General features: G+C 26.6%; 10 protein-coding genes across 10 annotated transcripts, besides 24 other annotated features; 4 read left to right on the forward strand and 6 right to left on the reverse strand.

The window, feature by feature from the left end:
* Positions 1–185: 185 nt before the first annotated feature.
* Positions 186–276: a sequence feature (AT_rich).
* Positions 277–330: 54 nt separating this feature from the next.
* Positions 331–361: a sequence feature (AT_rich).
* Positions 362–436: 75 nt separating this feature from the next.
* Positions 437–514: a sequence feature (AT_rich).
* Positions 515–1,116: 602 nt separating this feature from the next.
* Positions 1,117–1,245: a sequence feature (AT_rich).
* An 87-nt stretch (positions 1,246–1,332) lies between these two features.
* Positions 1,333–1,413: a sequence feature (AT_rich).
* EDI_187150 (uncharacterized protein) lies at positions 1,409–2,208 on the reverse strand (the record flags this gene model as incomplete). Its single annotated transcript, XM_001739578.1, has 2 exons — positions 1,409–1,579; positions 1,639–2,208. The coding sequence occupies 2 exons, from the start codon at positions 2,206–2,208 to the stop codon at positions 1,409–1,411; spliced, it is 741 nt and encodes a 246-aa protein (XP_001739630.1).
* A 60-nt stretch (positions 2,209–2,268) lies between these two features.
* Positions 2,269–2,346: a sequence feature (AT_rich).
* EDI_187160 (small nuclear ribonucleoprotein sm D2, putative) lies at positions 2,330–2,635 on the reverse strand (the record flags this gene model as incomplete). The annotated part of the gene is made up of 1 exon (XM_001739579.1): positions 2,330–2,635. One exon carries the CDS (start codon positions 2,633–2,635, stop codon positions 2,330–2,332), a length of 306 nt encoding a protein of 101 aa, XP_001739631.1.
* Positions 2,634–2,720: a sequence feature (AT_rich).
* Positions 2,721–2,736: 16 nt separating this feature from the next.
* On the reverse strand, positions 2,737–3,639 carry EDI_187170 (uncharacterized protein; the record flags this gene model as incomplete). The annotated part of the gene is made up of 1 exon (XM_001739580.1): positions 2,737–3,639. The coding sequence occupies one exon, from the start codon at positions 3,637–3,639 to the stop codon at positions 2,737–2,739; it is 903 nt and encodes a 300-aa protein (XP_001739632.1).
* Positions 3,640–3,641: 2 nt separating this feature from the next.
* Positions 3,642–3,731: a microsatellite.
* Positions 3,718–4,425, reverse strand: EDI_187180 (uncharacterized protein; the record flags this gene model as incomplete). The annotated part of the gene is made up of 1 exon (XM_001739581.1): positions 3,718–4,425. The coding sequence occupies one exon, from the start codon at positions 4,423–4,425 to the stop codon at positions 3,718–3,720; it is 708 nt and encodes a 235-aa protein (XP_001739633.1).
* Positions 3,799–3,819: a microsatellite.
* A 13-nt stretch (positions 4,426–4,438) lies between the features above and the next one.
* Positions 4,439–4,526: a sequence feature (AT_rich).
* Positions 4,527–4,913: 387 nt separating this feature from the next.
* Positions 4,914–4,940: a sequence feature (AT_rich).
* A 256-nt stretch (positions 4,941–5,196) lies between these two features.
* Positions 5,197–5,234: a microsatellite.
* Positions 5,235–5,251: 17 nt separating this feature from the next.
* EDI_187190 (cyclin-dependent kinase C-2, putative) lies at positions 5,252–6,436 on the forward strand (the record flags this gene model as incomplete). Its single annotated transcript, XM_001739582.1, has 1 exon — positions 5,252–6,436. One exon carries the CDS (start codon positions 5,252–5,254, stop codon positions 6,434–6,436), a length of 1,185 nt encoding a protein of 394 aa, XP_001739634.1.
* Positions 6,437–6,926: 490 nt separating this feature from the next.
* EDI_187200 (uncharacterized protein) lies at positions 6,927–7,654 on the forward strand (the record flags this gene model as incomplete). Its single annotated transcript, XM_001739583.1, has 3 exons — positions 6,927–6,935; positions 6,984–7,079; positions 7,172–7,654. The coding sequence occupies 3 exons, from the start codon at positions 6,927–6,929 to the stop codon at positions 7,652–7,654; spliced, it is 588 nt and encodes a 195-aa protein (XP_001739635.1).
* Positions 7,085–7,167: a sequence feature (AT_rich).
* Positions 7,655–8,122: 468 nt separating the features above from the next.
* Positions 8,123–8,446, forward strand: EDI_187210 (uncharacterized protein; the record flags this gene model as incomplete). The annotated part of the gene is made up of 1 exon (XM_001739584.1): positions 8,123–8,446. One exon carries the CDS (start codon positions 8,123–8,125, stop codon positions 8,444–8,446), a length of 324 nt encoding a protein of 107 aa, XP_001739636.1.
* A 3-nt stretch (positions 8,447–8,449) lies between these two features.
* Positions 8,450–8,497: a microsatellite.
* Positions 8,498–8,504: 7 nt separating this feature from the next.
* Positions 8,505–8,529: a sequence feature (AT_rich).
* A 197-nt stretch (positions 8,530–8,726) lies between these two features.
* Positions 8,727–8,775: a sequence feature (AT_rich).
* A 157-nt stretch (positions 8,776–8,932) lies between these two features.
* Positions 8,933–8,963: a sequence feature (AT_rich).
* Positions 8,964–13,301: 4,338 nt separating this feature from the next.
* Positions 13,302–13,336: a sequence feature (AT_rich).
* A 31-nt stretch (positions 13,337–13,367) lies between these two features.
* On the reverse strand, positions 13,368–14,012 carry EDI_187220 (uncharacterized protein; the record flags this gene model as incomplete). Its single annotated transcript, XM_001739585.1, has 2 exons — positions 13,368–13,619; positions 13,674–14,012. 2 exons carry the CDS (start codon positions 14,010–14,012, stop codon positions 13,368–13,370), a joined length of 591 nt encoding a protein of 196 aa, XP_001739637.1.
* Positions 14,001–14,036: a sequence feature (AT_rich).
* A 7-nt stretch (positions 14,037–14,043) lies between these two features.
* Positions 14,044–14,093: a microsatellite.
* A 62-nt stretch (positions 14,094–14,155) lies between these two features.
* Positions 14,156–14,190: a sequence feature (AT_rich).
* A 2,968-nt stretch (positions 14,191–17,158) lies between these two features.
* EDI_187230 (uncharacterized protein) lies at positions 17,159–18,683 on the forward strand (the record flags this gene model as incomplete). Its single annotated transcript, XM_001739586.1, has 2 exons — positions 17,159–17,292; positions 17,369–18,683. The coding sequence occupies 2 exons, from the start codon at positions 17,159–17,161 to the stop codon at positions 18,681–18,683; spliced, it is 1,449 nt and encodes a 482-aa protein (XP_001739638.1).
* Positions 18,677–18,745: a sequence feature (AT_rich).
* EDI_187240 (palmitoyltransferase ZDHHC18, putative) lies at positions 18,721–19,738 on the reverse strand (the record flags this gene model as incomplete). The annotated part of the gene is made up of 3 exons (XM_001739587.1): positions 18,721–18,931; positions 18,988–19,464; positions 19,515–19,738. The coding sequence occupies 3 exons, from the start codon at positions 19,736–19,738 to the stop codon at positions 18,721–18,723; spliced, it is 912 nt and encodes a 303-aa protein (XP_001739639.1).
* Positions 18,950–18,978: a sequence feature (AT_rich).
* Positions 19,076–19,099: a sequence feature (AT_rich).

A 19,738-nucleotide genomic window follows, 5' to 3' on the forward strand; every position in this document is an offset into this window, starting at 1 on the left:
ATATACAATTAATTCAGAAATTATATTTGTTGATTATTGTTTAATCAGTTTTTAATTTCTCTTTTATTTATTTGTTTCTTAAATTCTCTTTTTGTCTTTTACAAGTCACAAACACCAAATAACCTTCATAATTATTTCCAATAAATTGAACATAGTCATATTGTCAATTAAGTATATGTATTACCATAAATAAAATATAATAAACTAATCAGTTATTATTGTTTAGATTATTATCGTATAATAATCAATTTAAATTAACAATAAAATTAAATATATGATACAATCAAAAACCTAATCAGTTTAAGGTGAGTGCATAACTAATATTAACACTAAAATAATAAAACAAAAAATAAAATTTAATGTAAGTACTGATTTAAAAAGATAGAAAATGAAATAAATATGGTCTGGTATACGTTTAAACTATTAATCATTTCTCAAAAAAATAATGAAAAATAAATATCAAATAAGATTCTAATAAATATACTTAATTGAACAAAAAATAGATTTAAATAATCGTTGTTTTATTTTCTTTTCCTTGAATATCTCTCAATAGATTCTATTACATTCTTCAATTTTAATATTCTTCTTTCATTTGTCTATCTGGTTATAAAATCTTAGATTCTTTTCTTATAAATTCTTCTTGATATTGTAAAATAGTGTCCCTGATTCCAGTACTATTATTAAAAGTGTTTTATTGTATTATGCATAGAATAAAAAGTTATAATCAGATATCAATATGTGTTATATCAACATTTACATTATAAAATATCCCATATGAACGTACCATTTTATTATCAATAACTTCTCATGATCCTTTTTCAGATTTATTAATCAATATTAATTTAACATATCCAATTGTTAAATTAATTTCTTGAAATTGATATTTCTATATTCATTATATTCTCTATTAAATCTTATACTTTCTATTTTCTATTGTTTCATCACTATTAAGATTAATTCTAACTTTAACAATAACACCATAAATGTCTCTTATTATAATATCTGTTTCTATTTGTTTCAATATCTAAATCTTTATTACTGGGATATATATTTGTTTTGGATGATAAGTTAAATTTGAATAGCTAAAGATGAATTTAATCAATACAACATGAATTGAAAATAATAACAATAATAAATAATTTACAATAGTTATAATAAAAACATTTTTTATAATTCAAAAAGTTTCCATAATTCTATTCAATTAATTTTTTTAATTGAATAAACAAAAAATTTAAAATTTAAAATGAAAGAAAGCGATGAAGAGAAAAATAACCATTAGTCCAAGAGAGGATCATGCGGAATTGTTAATTCACGACAGTCTTCTGAGCTTTCATTTTAATAATTTTTAATTAATAGTATAGAAAAAATAATTAATATAAAAATTAAATGAAACAAAATTAAATGAATTTTATTGTGAAAAAACTGGAACATGTAATGCGTCGTAGACATCAATAATTGCTGGTGTAGCTTCTTCAGAAACAGCAGGACTAACAATGACTTGAGATATTATATCACTTAACTGAGAAACAGCAACAGGAGAAAGTAATGTCATAGAAATGAATGCCATAATACATTCACACTAAAAGTAAGTGTTTAATAATCAAACAAAGAATAAATTTCATTGAATAATAAACAAACAATATCTTCAATTTTTTGTGAATTAGTTGAATTCTTTTTTAATGCATCACAAAGTAATAAAATTGCTTCTTCTGTTTTATTTAATTTAACGATTACTTGGGCGTTATTCCAATCTAATAATTGATTGATAAATTCATCAATATTATTTTCATTTAAATTATCAATAATACTTTTTGTTTCAGTTTGTTTAATTTGGACATCATTAATTTGTTGAATGATTTGTTTTTGTCGTTCTTCTAATTCTTCATATTTTTTTGTTATTTCATTAATAAAATCAGCATTTGCCTTTGTTCGTTCAATAAATGTATCAAGCATTTCTCTACAAATAATAACTGGTGGTTGTGGTGCAGATGCAAGTTTTTGAGATGCTGCGGCATATGCATTAATTAATTGATTAATATGGTTTTGAAGCATTTGAGGACTTGGAAGAGGGTGTTGGGTTGGTTGTTGCATTGCCGTTAAATAACTTTGTTGAAGACTTCTTAAATATTTATTTAATTGTTGGTAATGATTTTGTAATTCTTCTTTAGCTTTTTGAAACTTTAAAGTAATGACATCATGTTGGTTCATTTGTTTGTAAAAATAAAGTGTCAATTTACTAAAAAACTATGTTTTAATTAAGTTCATAACTTATTATAATTAACCATTAAAATTACTATAAATTATTTCTTTATTCTCTTTAAATAATCAATTATTTATTCATTAATTCTGCTGGGTTTTTAACTATTACAATAACTGAATCTCCTCTTAAAAACATTTTACTGATGCTCCTTTGACATAATTTTGCTTTTAATTTACCATCTGAATCACGTTTCATTTCTGTCCAAATTTCTTTAATATTCTCAAGAACCATATTAAAATGACGGTCAAATGCTTTTACACGACAAATTAATTTTTTATTATTTCTACAATTAATTAACACTTGTCCATGTTTTTCAACTGCTTCAGTAAGTAATTGAAATGGACCTTCAACAAGTGCTTTTGTTTCTTCTTCCATAAAATAATCTTTTAAGTTTTTTCTTTATCATTTTTTTTTAATAAAAACTATAATATTTTCTATAATTTTATTATAAATAATAATACACAATCAATTTAATTTTATTCTTCTTCTTCTTCATGTTGTGGATGAACTACATTATCCCCATCAATTATACTTTGATACTTTTCTATGGTTTGGTCAATTTTAATATCTATAGAAACACCACTGGCAACACAAAAATATTGTAAAATACTTGACTCTTTTGAGTTAAAACAATATCCATTTGCTTTATCTATCACTGCAATAGCTAATGCTAAATCATTTTTATCTTCAATAGCAAATGGAATTGGTTTAATTAATGAGTATTGGTCAATGATCTCTGCTAATTGCTCATTTAATGTGGTAAATTTAGAAGGTAAGTCATTAATTAACTCAGCAACGTTTCCATTAATAATATCTTCTAATCTAACATTGAACCCATATCCACCCAATAAATCTGCTTTACTTAAGAATGGAACAAATGGTAATTCTAAATTCATGTTACATGCCAGTCCTTGTAATACTGCTGCTAAATAAATTGATGGATTTCCAATATGAATTGAATCAATAAGATGTACTGCTGTTAATCTACAATTTATTTGCTGTAATCGATGTAGAATAGTAGGTAATGTTGGGTGTGTTGCAAATAATTCAGTTTGACCTGGACAATCGATAAGTAAATAAGATGGGTGAATTTCAATAATTTTATCAATAAGCCAATCAACATTTTCACTTAAATATTCTAGACAATACAACATCCCTCCATTTGGACCAAGTTGAGTATCTTTCATTGCGTCATCTAACGACAATAATTCAGGAAGTGAAACAGATATTGGATAATCATTTGGTTCATTAGCAGGATCTAAATTAATGATTATTGGTTCTCTTCCCATTAATTTTAAAAATGTATACATTCCTTTAATAAATGTAGTTTTACCACTTCCTGGTGCTCCAGTGATGACTTGTCCATAACATACCTGCATATTTTATTTATTTTCTTATTTGTTTTTTTTTTTAATATTTGGTTTATTTATTAATAAACTTTTAGATAATTAAATAGTTTAATTATTTATTTGGGCTAAATCCAAATAACCTTGTCTGGTGTAATCTGGAATCAACAGTTCATATGTTGGTTGGAATTCTTGTTGTTGTTGTTGTTGTTGGTCTAAAGCTGTTGTAGGAGAAATTAATGATGGAGTTGATGAAATTGGAATAAAAGATATTTGTGGAGAAGGTAGAAAATATTGAACAAAATGTACTTGACAACTATTAGGAACAAAGTTTTTTAGTTCTTTAAAAATTTCGTTACAAGGAGATAAATGGAGGGTGTTTTGAGATTCGAAATATGATTTAATTCTGTCATTAAAAGATTCTCCTAAAAAAGATAGATTTTCATGGAAGTTATAGTCATAAATTTTGTTATTAATAGTCATTCCAGTTAATGGTGAAAATCCATTTTTATTTTTTCGTGATTTTGTAGTCAATCTGATAATACTACTTCTATGAATTATTTCTATTAATTTTTCATAAACTTCTCCACCTAGTTTTTTATTACTCATTACTACATTGCCTTGTGGACTTGTGATAGAAACAATATTAAATGATTGAAATGTTTTAGCTAATCTCCCTGGTCGTTGAATATCAATACTATATCCAAGGGTATTTAAAATACCACACAAGTATGTCGTATCATACACCTCCTTTCTTCCAACTTGAAGTGCATTACCATGACTCAAAAATTCTACAAATAAGAGTATAACAAAAATCATAAATATTCAGTTCTTTTTAATGAATTTTCTTTTTTATATGTTTCATATTTTTTATAATAAAATAATTTTTAAATTTATGTTGAATTACTTTTATTATTAAACATAGAAAATAGATTATTTCGTAATATGTGTTTTGTTGGCTAAGATAAACTAATTAGTTTAACATTAACTATTTTCTTGAGTCAATAATAATTGTTTGTTTTATTTTGAAGTTTTTTATGGGTAATTTTTTTCCATCATTTCTATTTTTTGAATAGCTTTAAAAAAAGAGTTTTCATAATCTGATAATTCAATTAAAATAATTCCATAGAAAAGACTTTTTAATTGGAGTTATTTATAACGGATAGAATAGAACATATTTTTATTAATGGCAAATCAGTGAATAGGATGTAACTTTGTTACTAACAAATAAGAGGAAATACACTTCTAATAGTTAATTAATGAAAACAACTTAAAGATATTTTTTCAATAACTAACATGTTTCGATGAATTAAAATTAAAATATAATATATTATCATCGGAATAGATTTTCTTAGATAAGATAATACAACAAGGTATTAGTAATATCAGTGATAAAAAGAGAGAAAAATTTTATTCTTTTAATGTTAGGGATTTATGTGAATAATTTTTTGATTGATAAAAATAAAATGTAATGGTAGAGAATATAAGTAATATTATTCTATTCAACTAAAATAGATAAAAGAATAAGAACAAAGAGTAAAAGATAAAGATTTCTGATATTATTTCAACAATATTATTTAGTTTTAATTTAAAAAAAAAAAAAGAAAAAAAAAATAAAAAGAAAAAAACTAGAATCTAATCAATCATGCTTCCATTTGACCCTTCAGAGAATGTTATTAATGACAAATATGAAATTATTAATCAAATTGGGTGTGGGGCATATGCTTCTGTATATAAAGCAAGAACAAAAACTACTGGAAAACTTGTTGCTATTAAACAATTAAAAAGTGAAAAGGATCAAGGATTCCCTGTTACTTCACTAAGAGAGATACAACTTTTACAAGAAATTCATCACCCTAATATTATTCAACTTATAGAAGTATTACACGCAAATGATTTTATTGAAAGAAATACAACTATATCATTAGTGTTTGAATTTATGCCACATGACCTTTCAAGTTTTCTCAAATGTGAAGAAATTGTAAATAAAGTAGGGGTAGGACAGTTAAAAGGGTATATGTTACAAATTCTTCAAGCTATTCAATTTTTACATTCAAATAATATACTTCATCGTGATATTAAAACAGGAAATATTCTTATTAGTGATGACAATCATATTAAATTAGGTGATTTTGGACTTGCAAGAAAACAAGATGACGTTGGTATTTATACAAATAATATGGTTACTCTTTGGTACAGACCACCTGAATTACTTTTAGGTGAAACAAGGTATAAAGGAGAAGTCGATATGTGGAGTGTTGGTTGTGTTTTTCTTGAGATATTTAAACATCGACCAGTATTTCATGGAAAAACAGAAAATGAACAACTTAGTAAAATATGGGAAATATGTGGTACACCAACTGATTCACAATGGCCTCAATTTAGAGAAATGAAAATGTTTCAAACACTTGCACTTCCTACACCTCAAAAACGAATTTTAAAAGATGTGTTTAAAGGATATGATCCAATTTTTATGGATCTTATTGACCATCTTTTACAACTTAATCCTAAATCTAGATTTACTGCTGAAGAAGCTTTACAACATACTTATTTTACTAGAGAACCTCAACCACTAAAACCAGAAGAAATGACTAAATTTGATCCATCACTAGAATCTTGTTATCTTAAAATTCAAAAAGAAAAGCAATTTGATAGAAGTAATAGTCGTGAAAGAAGAGACGATAGAATGAATAGAAGAAGACAAGAAGATGATTTTCGTTATCAAAAAGGAGGTAAAAGAGTGAATTCATTTAATAATAGAAGAAGAACAGATTACTCAAAAAGGGATAACTGGAGAGGAAGAAGAAATTCTACTGAAAAGTTCTATTAAATAAAATGATTGTATCAATTATTTTTTTTTGAAAGGGCAAATAAAAAACCGAAAATAACTCTTTCAAACGAAAAAAAATTTCAAAGAAATAAAAATAGTATCAATTTTCAAATATGTCATTTTTTATTTTTTTTAGAAAGAGAAGTTTCAAATGTTTTTTTTAAACTCTTCTTTAACTTTAATAACTTTTTTAATAAATAAAAACTGAGGTTAGATATATTTAAAAAAAAGATAAATGTGGCTCAATATGAAACTTCCTCTTTTTAGTTCTATATTATCTTTTTTTTTTTCGAATACTTTGGATTAAGTTTTCAAAGTTTTTAACTTGAGAGGATCTTTAAAAGTAGTTAAAAAAAATTAATAACATGGCAACACAAAAGTTTGGTTTTTAGTAACTATCATATTTAAATTAGTTTTGTCTTACTGTTATAGGTCTATTGGTATTCTGCTTGTTGGTATTTCTAATGTGGGAAAAACTAGTTTAGTAAACATGTTTTGTGTTTGTTAACATATTTTCATGATAACAAAAAAGAATTTATTGTCATAGAAAAAAGAAGTTACAACAGATTATGTATCAACTTCAGGGGAATCAAAGACTACAACAGAAATGGTTTTAGGAAAGAAAACTTATAGTGTTGCATTTGTTTGTTATTTTTATAAGTTGATAATTAAGAAAATATTATTTAAATATAAATTTAAATAAATTAAAAAAAAAAAAAGAATTAATTTATGTAGTACGATTGTAATGGAGATGATTTGATTAATAATAGAGGAACTGTAAGTTCTTATTTTAAAAAAGCTAAAATTCATTTGTTAGTAGGTTCTACTCAAAATCCTGACTCAGTTGAATATTTTGAAGGGTTATTAAAAAATATTTCTGCTAGTCCCGATGCTACTCCTATTTATCGTATTGTTGTTTTAACACATTCTGATTTACCAGATGATGATGACGTTGAAGAGCAATGTAAAAAGATGTTAACTGATGATGTTAATTTTTATAAGTGTAATTGCTTCCGTGATGGAGACAGTATGAGTAATCATTTGACTGACTTCCTTAAAAGAGTTATTGTTGAACATCCAGAATTAGTTGAAGGGTGTACCATTGACTCAAAGTTATCTAAAAGTGAAAAAATTGATAAGAAAACAAATACCAAAGAAGACAAAAAACAGCAAGAGAAGAATGAAACAGCAATGAGTGGGTGTTGTTATATTCTCTAAATTTAGAACATAATTTATTGACTAATATTTTCCTTTCTTTATTTTATTTTGATGAAAACATTTTTAGTTAAGGAAGGAATCACCTCATAAAGATAGATAAGGTTAGTCATTCGAGATTGATTCTAATATCTTCTTCAATTAAGAATTAATATAATCTAAATGACAATATTGTATGTCAGTTGTTTTATTCTGAGGGGATGAATAATAAGTTAGATAAAGTTATAAGTTTACATAGAACCTTTTTTTGTTTGATTTCATACGAATTTCATCTGAAATTTCTTAATCTGATTGGGTGGAATACTACAACTTGTCCTTATTGAATAAACAATATAATGTAATGGAAAAGATTAGACAAGCTAGGAACATTCTGTGTTTAAAGTCCAAAGACCTTCAATTATTCCAATTGCTTCGTTAGTTAATGAAAGACAGTAAAATGAGATTGTTATAATCTTTGAGTTATCACTCTTGATGTCTCTTTCACAATTCACACCAGTTGATTGTCAGAAGTATTATGTGATTTCATCAAATAGTAATAAAAGTACAGAACCAAGAACAGAGAGAGATGAAAGTACTAAACCAAACATAATTAAAGAACGTAAATACAAAAAGAAACGATGGGATCCTCAGTTAAAAATTAAAGCTATAAAGAAAGCAGAAGAATTAGGATTAACACATGCAACAAATCATCTTCAAAAAACATATCCAGAATTATATTCAGATTTATGTCCAAGTACACTACAATATTGGGTTCAACAATCAAATATAATAAAAAAGAAAATCATAACGGCTTAAAAATTTATGTTTATTCATTTTTGTTTTTATTCTTATTCATTTTTTTGTTTTATTCAACAAAAATTATTTAAAAAATTAATATTCCTGTTTTTAGAACAATATATTTTATTATATTATCATTCTTTTAAGTTGTAAACAAAAGGATCTTTCTTTTGTTGTTTTTACATAAAACATTAACCACATTCAATAAATAAACTAAGTGTCACAATAAAAGGTCATTTTCTTTTTAACTTCCAATATTTTTTTGATAACCAAATATTATTTTCAAAAGTTGTGTTGGTTTTAAAAATAAATTTTTCTTAAATTTAATCATTTATTATAGTATATATGTCAATTACCAATTAAACATTTAGAAATCGTTCTGTCTCATTTGTGAATTAAAAGAAACAAAGAAAAAGATAAAAAACTCCTCTATTAACTAAAAACTGTTAGCACCTTAGTTTTACATAATAAAAATGTAATAATAAGCCAATTGACATAATACAGATAATATTTTTATCTTATTAATTTATTTTTAGATTTCATCTACCATAATTGAAGTAAATGTAATAAAATCAAATAACACAAATTTTTAATAACATAAAAATGATATAATTGGTAAAAAGAAATACAAATAACTAAATTAAGAAATGAGTGATGATGGAGTGGAAAAAAGGTTCGTATGGTAAATGAAAATTGCTACAAAAAATTAAAACAGCAGTATTAAAGAATGAAATTCTATTTATATAAACAGAAAAAGTCAATTTGAAGGACTACTGTTGAAAGTGTGTAGCCTGAATGAAAGAAAAAAAGTAGCTTTAAGTGCTAAAATAATAATTAAAACCACTCTAAAAAGAGTATTTAAACTCAAAAATAGTATGATATATTCATTAAAAAGTATTAAACATGATTAGTAATCCTAGTGAAACAAAAGTATCAAACTTTGATGATTTCTCTGTGTTTGATGTTACTCCTGATCCAGATGAATTAGCTAGAAAACATAAAAAACCAAATGATCATGGAAGTGTATCAATCAAAGAATTATATCGATATGCAGGTTTTATTGATTATATTTTATTAATTGGTGGAATTATTGGTGCTATGGCTGCAGGTATATTACAACCAATGCAAATGTTAGTTATGGGTGATATGATGGATACATTTGATACATCTTCTATGCAAAATATGGATTTTAGTAATATTTCAAAAGAGGATCAAATTAATATGAATTATGAATTAACTGCTACTGTTGCAGACACTATTAATGGTCTTGTATTAAAAATGATCTATTTTGCAATTGGTACAACTGTTGGTATGTTCTTAATGAATTTTTGTTTCTTTGTATTATCTGAGAGACAAGGAATTAAAATTAGAATGTTATATTTTAGAGCATTATTAAGACAAGATGCTGGTTGGTATGATTTCCATGAATCTGGTGAATTAACTTCCAGAATTGCTTCTGATGTCCAACAAATTCAAGATGGAATGTCTCAAAAATTTGGAGTTTTATTCCAAACATTATGTGGTTTTATTGCTGGTTATGCAATTGGATTCTCTAAATGTTGGGATCTTACATTAGTTATTATGGCAGTCACTCCATTTATGTTAATTACTGTATTATTTTTAGCCTTCTTTGCAACAAAATTTACTTCACAAGGAGAAAATAGTTTAGGTGATGCTGGTGCTATTGCTGAAGCTACAATTGGTAATATGAGAACTGTTCAATCACTTGGTCAAGAAAATGAATTTGCTGATGCTTATGATAAAAAAATGAGTTCTATTAAAAAGTATTATATTCTTAGAGCTCAAGTTGTTGGTGTAGGACTTGGAATGTTATTGTTCTTTATGATGGGCTCATTAGCTCTTGGCTCTTGGTACGGCTCATTGGTCATTAGGGGTAAAGGTGCAAGTAAAGACTGTTCTGCTGGTACTGTCATGGTTGTCTTTATGTCTGTATTAATGGCCACAATGAGTATTGCCCAAGTTGCAATGCCAATCAATGCTTTATCTACTGCTCAAGCTGCTGCATATAGAATTTATCAAACAATTGATAGAATTCCAGATATTGATTGTAAATCTACAGCTGGAGTAATTCCAAGTGAGTGTAATGGAAATATTACATTAGAAGATGTTCAATTTAGATATCCAACAAGACCAAATAAACAAATTCTTGGTGGACTTGATCTTGAAATTAAGAAAGGAGAAACAGTTGCATTAGTTGGAGCATCAGGATGTGGTAAATCAACTACTATTCAATTAGTCCAAAGAGTCTATGATCCAGTTGGTGGAAAAGTAACATTAGATGGAAAAGATTTAAGAGAATTAAATTTGAAATGGTTAAGAAATCAAATAGGATTAGTTGGACAAGAACCTATTTTGTTTGCATGTACTATCAGAGAAAATATTATGCTTGGAGCTAGAGATGGAGAAACACCAACTGAAGAAGAAATGATTGAATGTGCTAAAATGGCAAATGCACATGAATTTATTTCTCATCTTCCAGAAGGATATGATACAATGGTAGGAGAAAGGGGTGCTGCATTATCAGGAGGACAGAAACAAAGAATTGCTATTGCACGTGCATTAATTAGAAAACCATCTATTCTTCTTCTTGATGAAGCTACATCAGCACTTGATACACAAAGTGAAAAAATTGTACAACAAGCACTTGAAAAAGCTAGTGAAGGAAGAACAACAATTATTGTAGCACATAGATTAACAACTGTTAGAAATGCTAATAGAATTTGTGTATTCCATCAAGGAGAAATTATAGAACAAGGAACACATCAAGAATTAATGGAATTAAAAGGAACATATTATGGATTAGTTAAAAGACAAAGTATGGAAGAAGAAGTTGATCAAGAAACAGTTGAAAATGATTTAAAGAAATTTAGAGAACAAGAAGATAAAGAGGCAGAACAAGGAATACTTCATAAAGAAGATAGTAACACATTAGAAAGTAGTGATGTTGTTGAACGATTAACAAAAGAATATGAAGATGAAACAAAACATTTAAAACATTCAAATAGATTTGTATTATTAAGAGTATTATTAGATAATTTCAGACATGAATGGTTATTATCATTTTTAGGACTTATTGGAGGAATAGGTGCAGGTGCAGTATTTCCATTTTACATGATTCAATTTATTGGACTCTTGATGACTTTGATGGGAATGAGTCCTGATACTGAACCTACAAAAGACCAACTCCATACTGTAAGAAATAAATGTATTTGGATTCTTCTCTTTGGATTAGCAGTATTTGTAACAACATATATGTATCTTGGACTATTCTTATCAGCTGGAGAAAAGATGATTGTTAGATTAAGAAAATTATTATATTCAGCATTACTAAGACAGAACATTTCTTATTATGACAGAAAAGAAAATATGGTTGGTAAAGTTACAACTCGACTTGCATCTGATCCAACAACATTAAAAGGTATTTCTGGTGAACGAGTAGGTAATGTTGTTAATACCCTTTCTTCTGTAGGATTTGGAGTAGGAATAGCATTTTATTATGATTGGAAAGTAGCTTTATGTGTTATGGCAATTGCACCAGTCTTAATTGTTATTGTATTCTTAAATGGAAAATTAAATTCAATTCACTCATCTCCAGCAACTGCTGCATATGAAAAATCTGGAATTACATTAGTAGAAGCTGTTGAATCAATTAAGACTGTTCAGTCATTAACAAGAGAAGATTTCTTCTATAATAAATTTGCAACTGATTTAAAACAACCAAAAAAGAATATCCTTCGATGGGGTCCAACATTAGCATTTGTTTCTGCTGCAAATACTTTTGTAACAAGCTGTATCAGTGCATATTCATTCTATATTGGAACTTATTTAATCAAAAAGAAGAGTGATTATAATATGGAATTTTTACCATTCACTGCTCAATTTATGGACAGTTTCACTAATATGCAAAAAGCAATGATGTCAATTATGATGGCAGCAAATAGTTGTGGTAATTTAGGTCAAATGATTCCTGATGTTGGAAAAGCCATAGAAGCTGCAAAGAATACATTTGATGTTCTCGACAGAAAACCAGTTATTGATTGTTATAGTCAAGAAGGTGAAACATTTAATGATGTTAAAGGAGAAATTGAATTTAAAGATATTTGTTTCAGATATCCAACAAGACCAGACAATGCTGTTTTAAAAGGCATTTCATTTAAAGCAGAACAAGGAAAAACAATTGCATTAGTTGGAGCATCAGGATGTGGTAAATCAACATCAATTCAATTAATTGAAAGATTTTATGATCCAACACATGGAGATGTATTATTAGATGGACATAACATAAAGGATTTAAATATTCATTTCTTAAGAAGTCAAATTGGAATGGTAGGACAAGAACCAGTATTATTTGCTGAGAGTGTTATGGATAATATTAGAAGAGGAGTTCCTAAAGGTGTTGAAGTAAATAATGAACAAATTTATGCTGCTGCTAAAATGGCAAATGCACATGATTTCATTTCAGCAATGCCAGAAGGATATAATACAATGGTAGGTGATAGAGGTGCACAAATTTCAGGAGGACAAAAACAAAGAATTGCTATTGCACGTGCATTAATTAGAAATCCAAAAGTATTATTACTTGATGAAGCTACATCAGCACTTGATTCAGAAAGTGAAAAAATAGTACAAGATGCACTTGACAAAGCAGCAAAAGGAAGAACAACAATTGTTATTGCACATAGATTATCAACTATTCAAAATGCAGATCAAATATGTGTTATTATGAGAGGAAGAATTGCAGAAAGAGGAACACATCAAGAATTAATAGATTTAAAAGGATTTTATTATACACTTGCTATGCAACAATTTGGAACAGTTTAATAATATAATACAAATGATGTTGATTGATTACTAATTTATTTTTTATTAAAAAAAATTAAAATATAAGTTTTGGTTTTAGAAATAAAAAAACATTAAATCAGAATGGAGCTAAATCGTCTTCACTAGGAAGGAGTGGATCTGTCTCATGGTCTTCTAAATGAGCTTTATTACTTTTTGTTATCCATTGAAGACAGAACAAAAGAGATTCAATGAATAATACAAATAATAAGAAAATAATTGACAGATAACCTAATGCTTTCAAACCAATTCCAACTGCTTTATAACAACTTCTTCCTCTAGGTGTTGTAATATTACAGTCATAATAATGGCTCCACCCACAACACTTGAACTGAAAATGTGAATATCAAATTTTATAAAAATTTCATAAAAAGATGAAACAAACATTATGTTCAATTGAATGCAACTGAAGAGATTGGTCATTGACTTTTTTCACATTATAAATTAGCCTAATAGAAGTAATTATTAAAACGATAGTAAATAAAACAGTGAAACATTCTAACAAAATAGAAAATTTCTTTGGGTAAGTATCACTCATAAAATATCCAGAAATTGCTCCAATAATTCCAGTAATAATAAATGAAAATCCAACAGAAATAAGTCTTATTCCCATAAAGTCTTGTTTCATATATTTAAGAGAAGTAATGAGTCCAATTAATAAGAACAATAAACTCATGACAATTTGTGATATACATAAAATTTTCTTTGATTGATTTTTATTCATTTAAATAATTTTTAAAGTTTTTTTCAGATACTTTTTATTTTTATTTTATTTTTGCTTTTTAGATTTTTAGATTTTTCTTTACAGAAAAAGAACAAAACAAAACTAAAATATCTTCATTTTAAAGAAGATAGAAACAAGATAACTTTAAAAAACAAAAAAGAAATATTTAAAAAAATAACATGGCACATACTTTTATAAAATAAAACAACTTTGAGGAACTTTACGAAATTTTCTGTTCTTAAAATTATTTGATTTTTTCATACTAGGAAGAACCAACTAGAAAATATAATTATGAACTATTCAACACGGGGAATCCAAGAAATTACCCATGACATTTATTCACTTATTGGAAAAGTTCAACAAGGCATTGTTTGTTCTGATTATTACAATTATTTCTCTATTTTTTCATTTATTTTTGTTACTCTTTTGATTATTTACAATCTCATTTTAAATTGAAAAGAAATATGTTTATAAGTAGAAAACAGTAGGAGAAGACGAGTTTAATACAACCAATAAAATAAGTGAATTGATTGATGAACTCAGTTATTGTATTCCTTTTACCTCATCAATACAAGACAAAATTATTAATGCATTTAACACACTTGATTCTTGTTCTGAAGATGGTGCTGATCTTTTAGGGAATTTACTTTCTATTCAAACTATTGTTGTTGAAATTACAGGAATCTTACCACCACCCCCTCCAAGAAAGAAATCAGGGTTTTCTGCTATTAAACCCGCTGAGACAAATACAAAACGTCGTTCATCTGGGTTCTTAAATCGACAAGGAAAGTTTTATTGTGCATCCCCTTCTGTTACCCAAAGTCAGAGACAATTTTTAAGAAGAGAAAGTAGTACTCTTTCATCTTCTTCACTAACTAATTCAAGAAATCTAACTTGTTCAGAACATTCTCCTATCCAAACTAACCAATTTCTAGATGTCATAAAATGTCTTCCTCCTGATGCAACTATAGAACAGATTGAATATGTATTAAATAGAGTAAAAGAAATGTTAGAAAAAAGAAAAAAAGAGTTAGAAATTAAATTAATTAAACCTAATTATTCACAAGTATTTAAAACATCAAAACATGGAGATATTGTTTCTGTTTATCGTGAATGCCAAGCCAATGCAACTGCTAATAAAATTATTTTAGGAATGAATATCAAGGAAGCAATTAATCAGTATTATGAAAGTATTGACATATTCTCTATGGAAAGAAATGGATTGCCAACACAATTAGATGTAGCAGGATTTGCCATCAGAAAAAGCTCTACTAAAATGAGAATTATTGCAGCTATGACACGAAAAACACACTTTTTAAAACAACATGAAATTGAAAATGATGATATGTGGTCAAGAATGGAAGAGTATGAAAAAATAGCATACGTAGAACTAATAAAAGTCACAGCAACAATCCCTTCATTAATTGAAGACATTACATGTTTTGGTGCATTAGAAAAATTTACTGAATTAGATATTGCAGCAAATGCTTTGAAAGAGGCTTGTATTCAATTAGTCAATTTTGTTCCACAAGTTTTTCTAAAAGCTGCTCAAGTAGTAGGGGAACGAATGGAACAATATTTTGTTGAAGCAACTGAAGATATGAAAGATATTTTTAATAGTTCAATTTCTAAATTAAATGAAATTGATATTCATTCTGGAAGGACGTCTAGTGGAATTATTGCTGTTGAAAGTGCATCAAAAGCACTTCAAGCTGCAGGATCAGAATTATTAGGTGTTGTGTGGGAAATTATTCACTTTAAACCAAAAGATGAAGGAAAAATGACATTCCAACCATATGAAAAAGCTGTTTTGAGAATTGATCGTGGATATCGTTTAGAGCATATTTGTTTACTAGAATTAATAGCTATTTGTACTTCTGTGATGAATAACTTAAGGCTATACATTGCTGCATTAAAAACACTTGGTGAAAATAATGTTTCGTTGACATCAAAAATTAATTGTAGTGATAGTTTGAAAGTTATAAGTATTAAAGGAAAGGTTGTTGCTGGTGGATTAATTGGACTACTAATTGAAGGAAGAAACAATGACACCGTTAAAGATGTTATATATTCAGTATTAGCCCATTATGGTGGACAAATTGGAGAAGTACTAAGAAAATTACCACAAGAACATTGTGCAGTTATTACTCAAACAATTATCCAAACGCTTTATAATGAGATAAATATTCCTCAGGTTTGGGATTTCCTTAATGAAGGAAACTCTCCAATGAATGAAGCATTAAAAGTCAGAATGAATACAGCAGAAGATATTATAAAAAAAGAACGTGCACGGTGTATGTCTCCAGTATACGATTTCTTTGTTCCATCAGAACCAAAATCACCATTAATTTTATTGGCAGAACTTGATTCAATGACCATTGCAAGGCAACTAACTGCAATTTCATTCGATCAATATTTTAAGCTGAGAGTAAATGATTTCTTCTCTAAAGGAACATCAACTCAATTGATACAGGCAAGAATAAATGATTTAAGTAATTGGACATGCAACTCAGTCTTATCTTTCACAGATTTTGAAAGTAGAGCATTCATGAAAAATCACTTTATTGAAATTCTAAAAAAATTACTAGAATTAGGAGATTTTAATTCTGCATTTGGAATATTTGATGGATTACTTCATATCTCTATTGTTTTTGGAACAAAATACATTTCAGAAAAAGCAAATAAATTTATTGATGAGACTAGTAAATTATATGGAAATTTTAAAAATCTTAAGGTATCATATAAAAAACGATCACTTTGTATTCCATATATTGGTTCAGTACTAGAGTCAATTGAAGAAATAAAACGTGAAGAACCTTTCTTTTATCAACAGAAAGGAGAAGATGAAAAACTTATAAATTTTGTTCAATCAAAAGAAATTTATGATGTTGTAATGGATTATTTAAAATATCAAAAAGAAGATTATTACATTGCAAAAATAGAACCGTTGCATTCCTACTTAACAAATTTACCTTGCTTTGATAAGAGTGTATTAGATAAATTAAGAGAATATCATGAATAACAAAATATTATTGTTCAATTTTTTTATTATTTCCTTTTTTTAACAAATTAAAAATAGATTTCAAGTTTTTCAAAGGAAAAGTTAAAAATAAAAAGGAGAAAAAACTAAAATTCTGTCTTATTTCATGTCTGAACAATATAAATACCTATTAGATCATCCACCTAAACAATGTAATTATGATGAGTCATTAAAAGGACTAGTAATGGCACCATTTCCTGAAGGTGAACCTATTCCAGTAAGATTTATGTTAACTAAGATGTTTGTTATTTCTATTTATAAAAATAAAGAAGAAAGGAAATAAAATAAAACCCCGTTTTAATATTAATTTAAATAGCAATCCATATAATTTCTCTCTTTTTGTATTTCACAGTTCTGAAAAAGACCTTAAAGACATTGAAGATGAAATGGTAATGGTAAGTAAAATGTTTAAAGCACGTATTATTGCATTTGATTATCCAGGATATGGATTAAATAAAAATAAAAAAGATGTTTCAATGGAAAAGATGCTTGATAGTATTTTTGATGTAATGGCACATAAAGGATATAGAGAAGATAGAACTCTTCTTCTTGGATATTCTCATGGATGTGGACCTGCCTTACAATATGCATCTATTTTATCTGAAAGAAAAAAAGCTGCTTTATCATTAGAAACAAATGGGATTATATTATTTTATCCAGTAGATACAATTCCATTAGGAATTGATTATCATTTTCAATCATTTTTCAATTCAGTTCAAAATGTAGTTTATTATCATGTATTAATGATGGTTCCAAAACATGATAAATTCTTTAATTCAATGAAAGAAATAGAAAAAATAAGAAAATCAGATGAAAATTATAAAAGTCGTGTAGAAATTTGTGTACATAATTTTTCTCGTTTAAAACCAACATCATTAAATAGAAAACGATTAATAGATATTCATGATAGTACATATCCTTGGTTTAAGAAAGTTGATGCACAAATTACAAAATATAAAGTAAATAAACTTAATATTTCTATGGCAATTACTACTGTATTAAAACTTAATAAAAAAATTCCATCATTACCAATTCATAATGATTTCTTAATTAATCAATTTTTGAATAGAAATAGATTAGATGAATTAATTCCTATTTTTGAAGAAAAGAGATTATATTCTACAGTATTTGTTATTATGAATAATTTAGAAAATAGTTCCTTAATAGGAGAAGATCGTTCAATTGTAGATAAGTTAAATAGAATTTGTAGAGTGTTTAAACCTATAATTACTAAAGATTGGAAAACACTTAGACATGATATGCTTTGTGAAACTCTTACTAGAATAGATGAAACTACTGATATTTTAGATAAAAAAACAAAGGCCCTTCAAAGTAGTAAAAAAGTAGAAGTACCAGAAGGTACTTTTAATAATAATGAAATTGAAATGGATTCTGAATCTAATGGTGGTGATAATATAAGTGAACAAACATTTATTACTTTAAATGGTAAAAAAGTATTAAATCCAAAGAAAAAAACTATTGGTGGTGCAACATCAAATAAATTTGTTGTTCCTCAATGGGCAAAAGGAATTGAATGTGATTTTACAGTGTTTGTTAAACAACCAATTAATTTTTCTGATTATTTCTTATGTAAAGAATCATTACACAAAAAACATTCAAACACTAATTAATAATTTAAGTTACTTTTAAATTATATTTCTACTCTTTTTATTTGAAAATATTTTTAAATAAAGGATAAATTGGTGGAATAGGTCTAAATAGAAATTTAATCCAATTTTTGATAAATCCTTGATTATAAATATATCTCTTTTTAATTCTTTCATTCGTTGTAATTCCTCTTGATATTTGATATATATGAAATAAAAGTAATGTAAAAACAAGTCCAAAACAAGGAACACAATAAATACATGTTAATGGTCTAATTATTGAGTATTTGAAAAAAAATAAATAAAGAATAAATTATTTGAAACAAACTCTACAAACCAATGAGATTTCCAACTATCAAAAAAACTTGTCCAAGTCAATGGATATTGAATCCCAATAAAAAGACTTATGAAAGATGTTATAATTAAATAAAATAAATATACAGAACAAAAGAATACTATTCCTATATATGATTTATAATTTCTTCTTCCAATACAATTTCCTAACCATGGACAATGATGATCAAATTCTTCAACACAATTATTACAGATTCTACAATGAGAACATCTCAATGGTTTATTGATTAAACATGTTATACAAAATTTCCTTGATGCAACAATATTATCTGGTAATATCACATTAATTTTTGAATTATTTAATTCATAATTCCCATTACCAATTCTATATTTTCTTGGAATAATTCCTGGATTTGAATAACATGTTTTGAAATAAAAGATACAAACAATAATAAATAAAAGTAAAAATGGAACAATCAACATTGGATACACTCTATAGAAACTTGGAATTCTAAAAATAAAATTTAGTTGTTCTTTTGAATAAAGAATTAAAATACAAACGTTGAAATACAGTACAAAACAGTGGGAAAAAAGAATAATGCCATTGAAAAAAAATTTTTATAAAACCCACCTCCAAGAAGACAATGAGAATGGCACCAATGCTTTGAACGTGGTGGAGTTTCGTGATATAATGAATAAAATGAATTTTTACAATCTGTATTAATTAAAATCCTTTTTTCTTCTTCGTTGTATGGTGAAAGTATAGATGTGGTTTCTTTGTCCAT

This window comes from Entamoeba dispar, genomic scaffold, assembly GCF_000209125.1.
Source record: "Entamoeba dispar SAW760 scf_1105229462237 genomic scaffold, whole genome shotgun sequence".
In the NCBI taxonomy this organism is placed as follows: Eukaryota; Evosea; order Mastigamoebida; family Endamoebidae; genus Entamoeba; species Entamoeba dispar.